The sequence below is a fragment of the Mus musculus genome, chromosome 10 (genome assembly GCF_000001635.26).
Source record: "Mus musculus strain C57BL/6J chromosome 10, GRCm38.p6 C57BL/6J".
Taxonomy (NCBI): domain Eukaryota; kingdom Metazoa; phylum Chordata; class Mammalia; order Rodentia; family Muridae; genus Mus; species Mus musculus.
Genome location: NC_000076.6, coordinates 3,958,657 through 3,975,159, shown reverse-complemented (window position 1 = coordinate 3,975,159; position 16,503 = coordinate 3,958,657). Strand labels below are relative to the sequence as shown.

Genomic DNA, 16,503 nt, shown 5'->3' with positions numbered 1-16,503 from the left:
CTTTGGCCATTATCAGATACATGTTACAGAATAGCTGTGAAAATAAAGCCGACCCCAGCTGCTTCCTCCAGATAGTCTTCCCAACTCCTCTTTTTCAGTAATAAGACTCTGGGTTTCAAGCTCACATGACCACTGGATCTCCCAGACTGTCTCCAGCACACACATTCAGATTGCTGGGTTAGTATAAATCTTAGAATTGCTTCATTGAAGTAGGTGGCATTATGATCTCCATTTGCAGTTGAACATGGTAAGACCAATAGCTTGTCCCTGCTCACACACCCAGTGACACAGGCACACTGCAGAAGGAAGGCATCCGATTCCTAAGCACTGACCTCTGGTTCTGAAGCAGAGCCACCCATTTAGCTAAGGACACGTGCATGCACACATATGTTTTTACTTATATATTCAAGGATGCATGTTCTGATGCATGTGTGTTGTGTGTACACGCCATAGGTCAACTCTGGATGCTGTCCCTCAACAGTTGCTCACTTTAATTTTGGATACAGGACCTGTCATTGGTCTGGATTATGCTGTGTGGGCTGGCCAGTGAGCTTCACGATCTGACCTTCTCTGCCTCTCAGGGACTGGGATGTCAAGAGTATGCCACCATGCCCACATGGGTACTGGGGATGGAACTTAGGTCTTCATGTTTCCCCCAGCCAGTACTTTTACTCAGTACTTAACTGAGCAGTCTCCCTAGCCTGAGCTTCCATTTTTAAACAACTGGTAGAAAAACAGAAATAAGGATACTTCATAGCACGTGAAAACCACATGAAATTGAAATGTCAGTGTCCATAAAATGTTGGATTTTATCAAAAAACTGTGAGAACGTTTTTCCTTATTACAAACGTACCCATGTAACATTTTAAATTCTGCTTTTTAGTTCACTGAACCTTAAGTATTTACTGTCATGCTCATTACACCAAGTTTGTAGAGCTTAGTTTAGTTTATTGTAAAAATAATGACTACTTGTTGCGGGATATATGTGTGACAGCCCCTGGGGGCAGATTATTTTTGCTCATTTGTTTCCATAGCCCCAGTTGGGAATCAAAGCAGAAAAGGGCTTTCCCGCCCTTTGCAGGTAGGTGCCTCTGCACAGCAGTGGCCTAGCAAACTCACTATAGGGTCTGACCAGATGACTCTGCTCAGATCACCACCGGATATAGAATGAACTTTCCAGATACTGCTGCACCGGAACCTGTGTGCTCTCTGAGCAGCGATGCTCCGGAGCGGACCGTACGCCTAGACCTAGAGGGCTTCCGCAAGGGGTTTAGCCCGCCCCTCCTTCAGTAGTGGGACATCAGCAGTGGCGGGATTGTAGGGCCATCCTCCTTGCTTCTCTCCCGCCCAGGGCCGCACCGCCCTTTTCCTGTCGGCGCCACGCCCGGCGCGGTTGCATCAGAGCCGGAGGCGGGCGGTGCACGTGGAGCGGGGCGTGCGGTCCGTGAGGCGCGCGCCGGCTGGGGGGGATGCCCTCATCTACCGGGTCCCATACTCCGGACGTTCCCCTTCGCCCCCACGCCCTCTCTGCCAATCGCAAGGCGTCTCTAGCAAGTCGGAACCAAGCATTCTCTGTTTCCCGCCCTACGAACGGTCCCTCGGGTCTCCCAGCGGCCGAGAGTGCCATTGGGTCCTTGGGTCCCTGGCTAGGGACCTGCCTGTAGACAAACAGGACACTCACCTGACGATGGAGTCCATCCCGGGGGCTTCCGGATTGCCTGGGCCATGGCTGCTGAAGGTTTGGCCATCCTGCAGCCGCCGCCCGCGTAACCCCTCGGGGTCACCACCTCCGCTGCTGCTGCTTCTGCTGCCTGAGCGACACAGCTCACGGAGGCGACACGCCGGGCCCGAGGGCAGCTGCTGGCGGCCGAGCTGGCGAAGCAGGAGAGGGAGGCGGACGCTCATGCTGCTGCAGAGTGCGGGGTGACTGGTTATCCCCAGGCGCCGAGATGCGGCTGCAAGTTCTTCCCCGGGCTGGCGTGGGAGGCACCAGAGAGCCAAGCGGCACAGTAAAGGGCCAGCAGCAGGAAAGACTAGACTCTTCCTCGTGGGAGGAACTGAGGCCCCTAGGGGGCACTGTACCAAGTGGCCGTGACGTTAACAGGGCGGGGGCCAGCGGACGTGAAGCTTTTGGTTGGAGTTGCCAGAAAGTCAAGGCATAGGAGGTGGGGCATCAGCGTGGTGCTGAGCCCTTGCCCTGAGATTGTATGGCCAGCCCTTCTGCCTCAAAACCTGATGCCACCCTTGGTCTTCATAATGCAGCTCACTTTCCTCAGGAGGTAGTGGTCCTAAGTCCAGTTTAGACCTTCAGAAGGAAGTGTTTATTACGTGGGAGGTGGCCTAGGGCTAAATGTCGTTCTTAGAGTTTGCAATGCAAATGCTGGTTTTGTAGCCTTAAGCAGATTAACGTCAATGGTTTTAGGACTGAGTCTTCCAAGTTTATAATTTCCAAGGCTAGTGGGAATAACATAGTAACTTTGTAGACCACAAATGAGGTAGGGTAGAATTTGTGCAAGGCAGAGACCGTTTTTTGAGTGCTCACGCTGTCTTGTGTGCTGGAAAGATATATTTATTAACCCCAACAGATGTAAGAAATGGAACGCCATTCGTCTGATTTCTAACCAGGAGAACCTGCGATCAAGAGAAGTCATTTGGTTTGCTGGCAGAGCTGTGAGCTTGCCCAATTCCACGTGCCCTCCTCCTCTTCCTCTTTTTAAGTTTTACTTGTGTCCTTGAGCTTGCAGCAAGTAAAGGATAGGACAACCTGAAGAAACCAGTTCTCTGATTCTATCTTGGGGTCAGCAGCGGCGTGCTGAGGTGCTGGGCAGAAGGATTGTTCTAGGGATAGAACTCAACTTCATAGGTTTGGCAGCAAGTGACTATACCTGTTGAGCCACCTCACTGACACACGGGGGCCATGTTTTTGAAATGCATGGACAAGCAGGTTCCAAAGAGGGTAAAAAGTTTAAGAAAAAAAAAAATACACACATCTAGTTGGAACTTGGAGCCACAGAAACTTACTCCCTATGAAAAGTGCCTACGATGAGGTTGAGTCAGACAGTGTTTACAGGATATCCTCTGCCTTCCTCACTGCTGTAGGTTGGATATGTGTCCCAAAGGTCCATATATTAAAAACCTGGTCACCCTCTTGGTTACTGGGAGATGGAGGCATATTTTAAGAGTTGAAGCTTATACATGGAGGAATTTAAGCCCTTAGAGATGAGCCCATGGAAGGGATATTGGAATCTATCTTCTGGCCATGTCCATTCATTTATTAGGGCAGGTTTGATAGATGTCCCTTTTAGATTGGGGATCCCTAAACACAACATTTCTCATCTGTGGAATAAACTCAATACTGTGCGACATCTCCCAGGACTGTGGTGCGTCTAGAGGAACAAGAGCTGTGGGAAATGTGAAGCTCACTCTGCCTGCAGGGATAGATAATAAGGCTCTTACCTCTAGCCTGGGAAAGCAAGGCAGGCTGACTTACGAGCTTGTAAACTCCCTTCATGCTTCTTAGCAGTGAGTTCAGGGCTAGTATCAAGCAGGTAGAGAGATAGACCACAGACAGCTGGGTGGACGATGTCACTGTGCTTGTGTGTAGACATACCATGCTGGCTACAATCAGGACGGGGAGGGGTGTGCATACGAGAAGAGTGGAGAAGACAGTTGCCCAATGGCCACTGAGGAATCCCAGTCGTCTCAGAGAAAGATTGCATATAGGGAGGGTGCTTTGGAGGAGCGCACGAGGGGTCCGAGGAAATGACGTCAGTTTTGGACAGTTCAGGTGGAGAAATATGTAAAGCCTCCTGTCCCTCAAGAAGGGAGTCTGGGCCAAAGAGGGGACTTTAGGAAGCAGAATATGAATAGTAGTTTAACCCTCCTGCGACTCGCTAGCAGTCAGGGAGACTCTTGGATCTCCTACATTAGCAGCCTATGGATGGCTGAGGAGTTCAGGCAGAGCAGAGCTGTCAGTGGGTGGGCTTGGATGCAAAGTTCCCTCAAAGGAGCTGCATGTTCTTCATGCTTTGCAGGATAGGCACTCCTCTTCCCTCGAGAGAGTATCCTTCATTACTTATCTAGAACATCTATGCTCAAGCTGCCAACCAAGGCCCTAAAGGAACTGACTCCTCCGGTGGTCAGAGCAGGTGGCCATCACTAATGATGCTACTTCGCCTTTTGTACCTTCTCCTTACACCTCACCACGTTGCCTCTCCAGAATCCAGGACCAATTGGGCCTGCCCACCCTCTGCTCTTCTCTCCTTCTCCTAGATAAGTTGGAAATTCGGATTTTTATTTTTAAACTCCTTTACACATTGTACAAGTCCAATTCAGCCTGTGGGCCAGCAGCTCATAGCCTCCAACGTAACTCATCTATGGAAGAAGGGATTTGCTTACACCGTTCTTTTTGGGGTTCCTTGAGAGCTCTGTGGACAGCCGCACATTGCTATGCCGACAAGGCATTTGGGTGTCTGCACCAAGCCAAAGTTCTGATAACTCTTAAGGCCCTGTTCTTTTGTGCTATGCTAAATCACATGGCTTTGGAATTAGTGAGTCTGACTGCTTCCTGTCCTTTCCAATTGCGTGCTGTATATGAATAAAGCCACTGTCTGAGAAACAAAGCTTTGTTTCTAGTCTAGAAAGGAGATGTTGCCTGTGGTATGGTCTACATTGTCAAGTAGGCAATAATGTCTTTTTTTTCGAGACAGGGTTTCTCTGTGTAGCCCTGGCTGTCCTGGAACTCATGCTGTAGACCAGGCTGGCCTCGAACTCAGAAATCTGCCTGCATCTGCCTCCCAAGTGCTGAGGTTAAAGGCGTGTGCCGCCACTGCCCGGCAGCAACAATGTCTTTTGACCCCCAGCCTCCTGTTATCCCCCCTCCCCCACCCCCGCCGCCCCCGACCTGACTTCTCTTTCTGAATCTATGTGATAGGTTACTCTGTGCTTCCTTTATATCCCCAGAAGCAACTAAGGGAAAGGCTTTTATCCAAATGGAACTCCCGGGATGGTTTGAGGTACCATCCTGATACACTGATGTTTAGCTGAGAGCACGACAGAACAGACATCTCCAGAAGTCAACAGGCAGGAAAGAGCAAAGACTCGTGAAACACCACCTTCCCATGATAGTGTGACACTATTACTAATGCTGTTACAAATTTTTAAAAAACTTAGATTTATGTTATGTGTATGATTGTTTTGCATGCATGTATGTATGTATACCACATGTGTGCCTGGTGACTATGGAGGTCAGAAGAGGGTGCCAGAACTCCTGGGATTGGAGTTATAGACAGTTGTGAACTGCCATATGGGTGCTAGGATACAAACCCAGGCCCTCCGCAAGAGCAACAACTGCTTGTCACCACTGGGTCATCACTCCAGCGCAGATATGAGCTTCTAAAAGCTAATTATTTGTTATCCATACTTGTCTCCACATGCTCCTGATTTAACTACTATCTCCTGCTTTGGGCTTCTGTGAGTTTTGAACTCTGGTTAGTCAATCATTAAAACTCATCAATCCAGTACATATTGCCCCGTTCTGTGCAGAGCTGGTGCAGAGCATCGTAGGGTATCAGAAGACGAGATGTGCTGTCACGGAGTCCGTTTATCTACAAGGGAACATTGAGCTCCTGCACAAGAGCCTTCAAATGCATTGCACAACAAACGTCCTGAGTTAGTTTAGTTATGTAGGGTAATGGAAGGAGCCAAGGATATACATCCCAGAATATGCTTAATTGACAAGTTGATGATTTTAAGGTAAAATCAGTTGACATTTTCCTAACTTCAGAAGGGGGTGCATTGGGCCTGTGTTACCTACAAGCCACCTAGATTGTTTGGGAGAGTAACCTTAGTATCAGAGACTGCTCACTGGTGAGCCTACAGAAAGCCCTGAAGTGGCCCTCATTTCCCCTCAGACTTTACATCTGCCACCTGACCTTTGACCTCATATCTGTTAATCTCTCTCAAATGTTCTACCCTGCCTGAAGATCTGTTTGTCCGTGCTTGCATTCTTTCACAAAGTTACTGATGGGTAAAAGCTACTGCTCTCTGGTCGTTTCTTTGGTTTTTATTTTTCCGGAAGTATCCCATGTCTATTCAAAGCTAGTAATATTTTTCTCATGTTAATTGGTTATGTATTAACTGGGTCCCTAGATCCATTTGGAGTATCCAGGTAAGGATCAAGAGGGAGACAAGGAAAATCTCTCCTCTACCTTGTTCAGTGAGGTTTTACATTTATCTAATTTTTATTTATTTATTTATTTATTTATTTATTTTATTTGTTTTGTTTTTTGTTTTTGTTTTTGTTTTTGTTTTTGTTTTTTTTTGAGGCAGGGTTTCTCTGTATAGCCCTGGCTGTCCTGGAACTCACTTTGTAGACCAGGCTGTCCTGGAACTCAGAAATCCTCCTGCTTCTGCCTCCTGAGTGCTGAGATTAAAGGCGTGCGCCACCATGCCCGGCTTTATCTAATTTTTAAATTTAATATAGTACCAATAGTAGCTTCGGAGTTCCATCACCGTTAGTTATGGGGGTGGAAGGTGAGAAGACAAAACTGAGAATGTATTTACATCTTGAGGCTTTTTTAAAGTAAAAACTAATATATACAAGAAGGCTTCAGATCTTGTGCATGCAAGGTTTCTGATAAAGAGACATTGACATAAAAGTTGTGGAAATGCAGCAACTGTTTCTTTTACTGAATTCTCATTCCTGAGTGAAAGAATTGAGTGTAGCCATAACTGGCCAGCTAGAGAAAGCCATAGCTTGCACAGAGAGGTCAGGGTGCATAAAGGACTATTAACATTTACTCTGAATATTGTTGTTTTTCCTTAAAAGATAACTTAATAGAGATTTAAATATTTGCCCGTTTCTTCTGAAGAGTTAATTCAGAGGACTTCTAGACAACATTGGTTTGTTGTTGCCATTGGCTTGTCTGGATTTAACTCTTGACTTCCAGCAAGTCGTCACAACCAGGGAGATCGGGGACCTCTTCAGCACAGTGCTGAGAAATGCCTAGAAACACTCTAGAGAAAGAATCTTAACAGCTTTTCTCCATGGATAGAATCACCCAGCCTGTATTTTCACCTCAATTGGCTAGGACTTTATGGTTATATTTGGAAGTGGATTGCTTTAAAAAGCATCAATAATTACCCATTTATAGAAGCATGCTTCTCTCCTCCCTCTCCCTCTCTTTTGTCTCTTTCTATTATTTTATTTTATTTTGTTTTGCTTTTTGAGACAGGGTTTTACTGTGTATCCTTGGATTCCCTTGAACTCATCCTGTAGACCAGGCTGGCCTCAGAGTCAGAGAGATCCACCTGCCCCTGCCTCTCAAGTGCTGAGATTAAAGATGTGTGACACCACCACCTGGCTCTGTCTCTGTAATTTTAACAAAGAAAAATTGGAATGTATAGTTGTATGAAATAAGCCTGACTTTGTAGCAAAAATTGAGATTAAATTTTCAGTTCAATAATATAGAGACGTCTTGTCATTTACATTGTCAATGAAAAGATTTTTTAATTTAGTGATTGATTTATTTTAGACTCCTGTCAAGAAAACTCAGCTTGCTTACACTTTCAACTCATGGTCTATCAGTTGAAGGAAGTCAAGGCAGAAACTCAAGGCAGAAACTGTAAGCAAAAACCGTTGGAGAAATGTGGCTTGCTACCTTGCTCACAGGGTCATGCTCAGCTAGCATTCTTATATAGCCCAGGACGACCTGCCTAGGGATGATGCTGCCCACAGTGGGCTGGACCTTCCTACATCAATGAGTAATGACGTAATGAGTAAGCAATGAGTAATATAGCCAAGCAGTGTGGAAACGTTAGAATGTTTCGGTGCAAACCCATTAATTCAATGAAAATTTACTTTCCACTTTACAAACTTTATTAAATAATGGGTATTACTAAGTTTCATTGTCTTATATACAGTATTTAAAGTATGTTTTCCAAGATGCACAACTTTCCCCCCCCCCCATGAAGACAAAAAGTAGGTGAAAAGTGAACTTATATAAAAAAGAAAAATTGGACCCTTCAGTACAGGAACCCAGTAAGAACATTTAAGTACATAAAACGTTCCCAGTTATGTACATCCCCACCCCCACCTTCAGAAGAAACTATTTTAAACAAAAGCATTGAACTGATAACATTGAGGGAACATCTAAGCACACACTCACACACACACACACACAGGCTCTCAAAGTCTGCAGCCTGGTCCACAGACATGATCAATAAAACTACAGCTTTATCCTAGAGCCTAAAGGACCACTTACATAAGACGTTTTGTACAATGTGACATTCCCCTTTGCAGGTGACACCAAACCATGCAATGAAACACTGGTGTGAAGAATTACTCATTTCTGAGACTCAAACAGGACAGTAACATGAACTGTACTGGGATGTGGGCCATAGAGACTAAAAAGGAAAAAAAAATCAGGAGGGAAAAGAAGTCGAATTGGAGGAGCTAGTTGACACTTTAATTTCTATCCCTTCTTAACCAGGAAACAAATTCTCCAGACTCCAGAAACCTTGATAACTGAGAGCAGGAGCTCATGGAGAAAAGCTGTCGAAACTGAAGAGAACAGAAGTTCAGATGGGGCTCTAGTGGATGTGAAAGCTTGAGAAGTGTCGTCAGAGTCTTCATCGATACTGCAGAATCAGAGGGAATTTAGCCTGGCTATTTTTTTGCCCAGATTTTGATTGGTCTTATTTGCCTGAAGAGAAAGCTGTTCCGGATCAGCTTCAAGGTGCACTTCAGAAACATCTGGTAATAAGTCAGACCAGTGAACCCCCAACAGAAGATGTGTCAGACTTGGTAAATAAGAAAATGATTTGTAAGCAAGATTTAGAATGTGCAACCACCAGGCTTTCAGAAACTAGACAAATGGAGGCATTCTCCCCTGTTGTGGGCAGTGGAGTAGATGCGATGGGTAGAAATAAAGAGGACTGTGTTCCAATTACTCACATGCTTCTTGCAGTGAGCCTTCTACACATAAAAATCTGTTATGGGATTCTTTTCAGAGGTTGAGTGGCATTGAAACCCATCCAGAAGAAGTCGGTCACCTAAGTCTTAATACTTGTACTAGCTCAGAGACTACTTTTAACCTGGAACCAAGAGTTATGTGCACAGTGATGTTCTTTCAGATGATGTGGGAAAAGGACAAGCTATTCTAGAATTAGGTTCCAATTTACAGGCTCTCCTCACAAGTTATGAGTTCTGAAGAAATCTCTTAGCAAAATCAGGAAAGATAATCTCACCAGTCTAATCCCAAGATTAGACACTTGAACAACACAAAGTAGGACTGAGCTCTGTAGCCAAAGATGTGCAAAGCGATGAAACACACTCTGGACACTCAACAACACTCAGTAGTGTGTTTATCATCATATCTTCTTGAAATGGAGCAGGTTGCCTAATTCTAATAAAAAGAAACGTTAAAACTGAGACTGAGAGGGTGAAGGAGTGAAGGAGGAGTCCCGAATGTGTAGAAATGGGAACAGAAATAGAGAGCCTATTCTGACTGTACGCACGGGGCCTTCAGGAAGACGCTTTTACGTTTCTCTCGTTTTCCTTTGAATCACAGTGCCTTGCTTTTCATCTTCCATTCCTGTCTACAAGGAGTTAGACAGGTGTGGCATCACAGTGAGGTGCTGTACGAGACTGTAAGTACAGGGTAAGGGAAGTTACTAGTCGGAATCCAGCAACCAGAGTCTCCGTTCTGTATATTCCAAAACATCGAAAGGCCCTGGGTTATTAGCTGTTTAGAAAATACACTCTTGCCCAATACTGTGGCCAGGACTTCTCAAGTGGGCATTCAGTTGAACCTCAAGCCCAGGAAAGTGCCAATGAAGAACTGCTCTTGACAGGGGCATTTAAATGCATTTTGTCTTATTTTACCTGAAGATTTACCCTGTACTGATAGGAGGCAGGTGTCTACAGTCATGTCTTCTCCTGTTGTTGTCTTTACAGAGGCAATTCCCCTTTACTTGTAATATGAAGAAATAGGGTGTTTTCAGAAGTCTCCCTATCTTATCTAATAATCAACTTGGCTTGTATTTTATTAAGATTGGCTTTCTTTATGACATGAAAGAAATAGTTTATATTTTACCCCGGAAACTGTAGACTTATCATAAATAGTGGCACACCATCTGGGCCTTGTCCTGGAACACAAGTAAAAACATTTTGTTTTTCCCAATAGCAAGTTGGTGCTAGGGCTACATTTTAACCTCTTCAATAGTCACAGTATGTTGGCATCTAAAGGAAATGTGATCAGGACACCAGCATGGTGTCCTTAAAATACGTGACAAGGCTACAGTCTAACCAGTGGTCTCTGGCATGCATCATTCTTGAGTCTTGTCAAATATAGAGATGCCACATATAAGCATGACTCTTTAAATAACTCTAGTCTCTTTTTTTAAAAAACCGTGAGAGAGAGATTCACTTGTGGTGCCTCTGAGTCACAGTATAAAACTCCTTGGGATGTGGAGAGAAGGTATTCTATGAGTGGGTACCACTGTTAGGACATGGGGGTCGGGGCGGTAAATGTCATGGTGGGCCAGCTCAAAGAGTTGTGCTATAAGCGAAAGCACATTTTACCCTTTTGTTATTACAAAATTGTTTTAAACCAGTGCATATACTGAAAGAAAATACAGAAAAAACAACCTCATTCGTATGGTAATTTGTAAGCCTAGGGAGCTAATTTGGACAGTTCTAGAAACCTAGGCAAAGCTGCTTGAGCTAAGACACTGAAATTTCTCCCTCAGAGATTGGACAATGTTTTGCTGATTGGGTGAGGGCCCCCTCCACAGATAATCATTCAGTTTATCAGAGTCCTTACATGCTGTCAGGTAAGGAGGAAGCCCAAGCCTGCCACTCACTGGCTCCTTCAAAGAGTAAGGTGTGCTGTGGCTACAGATGCTATCCGAACAGTCAGGGTCCGGGGTCTGTGGGTCAGACTTCCTGCCCCGCCTTGGAGAGAGATCCAGACGCACTTCGTCCTCTTCTGACTTGATTTCCACATAGTCATCTTCATCTCCCTCGGGATCTTTGAAATTACAAAAGTAGTTCTGCGTCGCTATTTGAGCGCTTAAGGGTAAATTTCTATTTACCACGAGAACCTTCTGCGAGTCTTGGAGCGTGAGATCGGACCGTTTGCCCCTGTCCTGTTGACATGAGTTTGCTAGCCCTGACGGCAAATCCTGCTGGCTCGCGCCTCTGGGACTTTTCTGTGAAGAGAGTAGTTGCTTCGTCTCTGTCTCACTGGGGTAGTTGATAGAGTCCAGAGATTTGTTTATCAAGATTGAGGAAGATGACTGAGGCCTGCTATAAGGCTGGGGTTTAGCGCTGATTGCTTTGCGACCCAGCGAGTTGTAAAGAGGACTCTGACCTGAGTTCTCTTTGTGGGGCTGGCTGACCACCACGCTGCATCTCTGCTGCACAGAGCCCAGCAGAGGGTCCGACACTTGGAGAGACGGCACCGAACAAGCACCCGACAACTGCCTGGGCCTAATTTTTGTGGTGCTCTCTAATGTGATGGGGTATTTTGATTTTGAGTCTTGTTCTGTCTGGGGAGAGAAATCTGCCAACTCTCCGTTACTGTAGGGCGAATGCCAGAGCCAGTCCTCACCAGCGCCCTGGGCCTGGGGAGGTGACACAGGCCTGTGGAGGGTGGGTCCTTGGGGGCTGGCCCAGCCATCCTTCTGAGCTTTAAGGGGTGTCTCTCTGAACACAATCTGGTCATACAGTTGGGAATATTCAGCGATCCTGGCACCTGGAAGACAGATAACAAAACAATAAGCACACAGAATTATCCTTGCCTTGGAAGATTAAATATAAGAATATAACACCCAAAATGACTTATTAAAAAATAGACAGTAGATTTAAGATTAAAGGGGAGTAGTCACTAAATGCCACCCTAATCAAAATAACTCATGTTTTAATGGTTTGTTCTCCTTGGTTGAATTTTACATCATTTTATCTGAACAGCAGATTTGCAATTATATAGTGCATGTCATGAGAATTCCTTTCATCCACAAAATGGTTTTAGTCCCCAAAACAAGCATTGTCAAATGAGAATGCCAGAATCCTGATACATAAAAATACCTCATGTCCTACAAGAAGCAGAGCCACAATGCAATAGCCTCCCCTGACTTCATGCTACCCTTGCTTGCCCTCAGGCAAATTTTTCTTCGAGAACCTGGCTCCTGGCTGCTGTTTGAACACCTTGGTTTCCAGATAACCCTCTAGCCACTGCCTGGCAGCCGGCATCTAGCAGAGTTCTTTCCTTTAGCACAAGTAAAGACTACTTTGTGTATTCTTGCCCATTCTTCCAAAGCCAAGAGTATCTCAAAGCCCTCAAGAACTGATGCTCACAGACTCCATAGCTGAATGCTGTCTGGCATTGACTTAAGGACAGGATCCAACAGTCATTTTCACACACACACTTGCCACCTAAAATTATGCAGCCGTGCCTTCTCCATGTTGTCTCACTCCAGAGCGTAGATGTCTCTAAAGATATAACCTAGATCTTGCTAGGCAAGAGGTCCTTCTCGTGGGCCAGCAGTACATCAGTCCAGCAGCTGTTACCAGCTATGATCCTGGCACACATGACTTTCCTAACATCAAGGAACACCACGTACACCTTGTATTGCTCAGATCTCACCTGTATGCCATCAGTGAAGGGAGTCAATCAACCCAATCTATGACAATGAGCAAATGACTATATAAATGTGTGTGTGTGTGTATATATATATATATATATGTATATATATATATATATATATATACACACACACATATACATATATATACATATACATATACATATACATATATATATATATATATATATATATATATATATATAGTTTACATGGTTGGTAACCTGTTGTTAGTAAACTATCCTTTAAATCACAATGAGATATGCATTTAGTGGAACTTCTGCTATTCTTCCAGTCTGCCTTCCTTGGAGACAGAACCCCTCACTAGTATCACGTGCTCTTAGACGCTACCCCTCGGCCCCTGCTCCCTGCAATCAAGGCAAAACATCTATGTAACTTCTCATTAGAGTTTATAGTTAGATGCTTTAGGTTTCAAACTTCAGAGTGCATTCAAGGTCAGAGATTACTCTTCAGAGAATTTAGAAGCAAAACCTTGGCACATCCCTCAAGTAGCATAGTAAAGACTTCTAACACGAATTCAAATGTAGCAGCACCTTAAGAGACTCTACCTAGCCACATGACTGCAGCATTGTATGTCAGCCATTCTCACAAAGCCTGGCATGTTGCCTATGAGACCCAACCACAGGGAACTGGGGCTTTAGACAAAAACCACACAGTTCAGCCCGAGCCATCCCTTATATGCTGTATGTAGCCGTGAACTGATCCATAACTGCTCAGAGAGCACTGGCATTCTACAAGGTGACACAGAGACAACAATTTGAAGGAGAACGGGGCTAATTCATAATTCAAATAAAAGTGTTCTGGCATAAATTTACCCATAAAGTGTTAGAGGAGGACATGACTCCTTACGTCCATAGTGTCTAAAATACCGATTGTATTTCTCAAGCCTTTTATTTTATTTCTCCCCCTCTCATACCGTCCTCTTCTTTGCTCGATCAGGTATCACACCCATCCCTCAAAATCTCCCACAATCCCTACTCTACTCAAAACCCTTTCCCCAACGTCTTTCATAAGTCCTACAAGGGGCTAGAGAGACGGCTTAGTGGTTAAGAGCGCTTGCTGCCCTTCCAGCAGGCCCAGGTTTGATCCCTAGCACCCCTTTTGGGCGGCTCACAACTGCCTTTAAACTCCAGTTTCCGGGGATCCAACACCCTCACCTAGCCTCTGAGGGCCCCTGCATGCGCATGGTGTATATACATATATGTAGGTACATATTATATGTATGTATAAAATAAATACATTTTAAAAGTCTTATATGTATATACTCAAATACTTGCACACAGAAAAGCCATATGGCTAGTTTTTTATTGCAGAGAGTTTTTGGTTGCAACAATGTTGTCCACTTTGCTCTGAGAAGCAAACAGCTTCTAGAAAGAAACTGGTCTCAATGATTTCATCACACAGATTTTCTTTTCTTTTTTGCCCCTTCCTTTTGAGCATAGGGTTGCAGATTTATGGGCCTCTCCTGAGACTACCCACTAGTCAAGATAGTACAGAAATCAGGCCATAGCAGGAAAGGGGAAACAGGGAGATAGCCTTGGATCAAAATGCTTCCTACACATGACACATACCGGGAGCTTTAATCTTTAGATAAAAAGAGGGGGCCAATTATAATGTATCTCACTAGAAGGGAAAATTTATTTCAGTTATTTCTTGTCTCCATATTCCCACTTGAGAGAGTTTACAACTTGCATGATGCGAATATGAATAAGACAGGTGTTCAGAGCTCAAGCTGTGATTAAAAAGACCCTGATAGCCAGATGCATAGAAAGGGGAGGCCACCACTGGTCCCTTGAGCCGAGAAAGTCCTGTTGTCTGACTGTGATTGTATTCCTGGTGCTGTCTGTATAGGACATATACACTACTATTACATGGTAATATCAGGCTATAATTTTTCTGAAGGTTTTAAAGTTGGCGTTGTTATCATCAAAGACAAAAATTGAAATAATTCTTGTGGTGGGAAATATCAAACATGCTGATTCCAAGAGAGAGGATTAGAAAGATATTGATATTTCTGATGTTGCTCAGATGTAGACAGAAGCATAGAAGTGTGCCTTCCCTACATTATATAAAAAGTTCTCAAGCCTATATAGAAATATCACCCAATATATAGAAACCCAAGCAGCCTCCTTGGTCTCAAATACTAGCAGCTGAACAAGAAGGCCACATGCTACTACAGGCTCTAAACGGTGGGAGCAACTGGACCTGGTTGGGTGATTTATAGGTGACCATGTGACCGGGGCCTGTAGACCCCGGGAACAGAGTTCAATAAAGATGCTCGAGGGTTTCAGCAGGTGAATAGAGTGCTCTTCCTTCCGCACAACACCGAGAGCAAGCTCCTGGCAAAGTGGTAAGGCCCATGCGCAGAAGTCTGGAGAATCGGTCCATTCGATTACGACGTCCTGTGCCCAGATAAACAAGAGAGAGAAAAGGAGTCACATGGTCAACTGATTGAAAGCCTGGTGGGCACAGGAAGTGGCCTTGATCACCCAGATGGAGCCAAGACTGAGAGACGGCAGGCCCCAGGGAGACGTCCTGTGGTACGGAGGGAAATCATCACTCTTAAGACCCCTTGGGAAGGGAATGCTCCTCGATGGAGGAGGAGGAAGGCAGTAGTAGCCTAGTAGCCCACTATGTCAAGAAAAGACCTGGATCCAAAGCTGAGAAGAGGCACAAGACCCCAAGAAGACAGCAGGACAAACCAGAAGTTAAAAAAAAAGGAACCAGCAATCACAGTACTTAAAAGGTGGGCAAAAAGAAATCTATTTACAGAAGTTGTAGGTCTCAATTATTTTGTTCTGAAGGGCTTCCTTCAAGCAAACTTAAAAGTTTTTGCATCTTAATGGCTAGATCATATTTCAGGTAGCCCAGCCCTGGAGATTACTGCTAAATTGTAGTCTGCTGGCACAATCATCACCATCATCAACACCACCACCACCACCATCATCATCATCATCAGAAATTTTAATAGTATATTTTCTCTGGATCTGGGAAACAATAGCCTGGTCTCCACCATTGACTGAAATTACTACCACACAACTGCTCCCACTGCCACCTATTCCTGCCCCCAGACTCCCCCTGAAGTCGCTTCCTGTAACTATAGAACGACCTGTTTGGCAAGACAAGCATTGGAAAGAAGATGTAAACGACTTAGCATTATCAGGAGACAAAGAAATGCATTCTGGTCTCTTTGATCATCACACGGAAATCAACTTTTATTTGAATTTTAATTATAAAAAAGAATTCAAAAGAGCCTGGAAAACCCTCCAGAAACCAAGTCCATGCCTTGGCTTCCTGGTCTGCTAGGAAAGTATTGAAAGAAAAACCTCTCGATAATTCATTCTTTAATTTCTGACATAGCTTTTCCCTCATCCATCGATTCCTGGCTCAGAGCTCCTCATTAGATCGGTCCTTCAACATGTCACACTGTGATCCGCTTGCCCCTGCACCCCTGATCTAACCCATGTCACCCCAGTTATGCCCACGAAGGAAGTTCAACTTTGGAATTAAACTTCTTGTAAGTGTTAAGTGATGGAACAGACTGAGATGCTCTTGAACACAGTAAGCCAGTTGTAGCTGAACTATGTGGGTGCCAACGAATTGCAGATGAGGTAGTTTGGGAAAATGTATACAAATGGGTTTGATTTCCAGCGCCCATATGGCAGCTCACAACTTTAATTTCACTTCCCGGGGATCCAGCGCCCTCTTCTGGCTTTCTCAGGGACTGCATGCATGTAGTACACAGGTACACCCAAGATAAAAGTAAATAATTCTTTTTAAAAAGGTTCTCTCTCTCCCCCTCCTCTCCCCCTCTCTCCCTCTCCCCCACTCTGT

At 44.7% G+C, this 16,503-nt stretch overlaps 2 protein-coding genes across 11 annotated transcripts in view; both read right to left on the bottom strand.

Moving 5' to 3' along the window:
• The window catches only part of Mthfd1l (methylenetetrahydrofolate dehydrogenase (NADP+ dependent) 1-like), a 194,190-nt gene extending 191,922 nt beyond the window's left edge, over positions 1-2,268 (bottom strand). For 3 of the 4 annotated variants that reach the window (NM_001170785.1, NM_172308.4, NM_001170786.1), the window contains exon 1: positions 1,682-2,085. In NM_001170785.1, coding sequence (NP_001164256.1) covers positions 1,682-1,905 — 224 coding nt within the window. In that variant the 5' untranslated portion in view covers positions 1,906-2,085. Of the gene's footprint in view, positions 1-1,681 lie in introns of all 4 variants that reach the window. The other variant, XM_006512449.4, reaches the window with a different exon arrangement.
• Positions 2,269-7,856: 5,588 nt separating this feature from the next.
• Positions 7,857-16,503, bottom strand: part of Plekhg1 (pleckstrin homology domain containing, family G (with RhoGef domain) member 1) — a 227,053-nt gene continuing 218,406 nt past the window's right edge. For all 7 annotated transcript variants that reach the window (XM_011243078.1, NM_001159942.1, XM_011243077.1 and 4 more), the window contains one exon: positions 7,857-11,759. In XM_011243078.1, the coding sequence (XP_011241380.1) occupies positions 10,708-11,759 (1,052 nt within the window). In that variant the 3' untranslated portion in view covers positions 7,857-10,707. The remainder of the gene's footprint in view (positions 11,760-16,503) is intronic.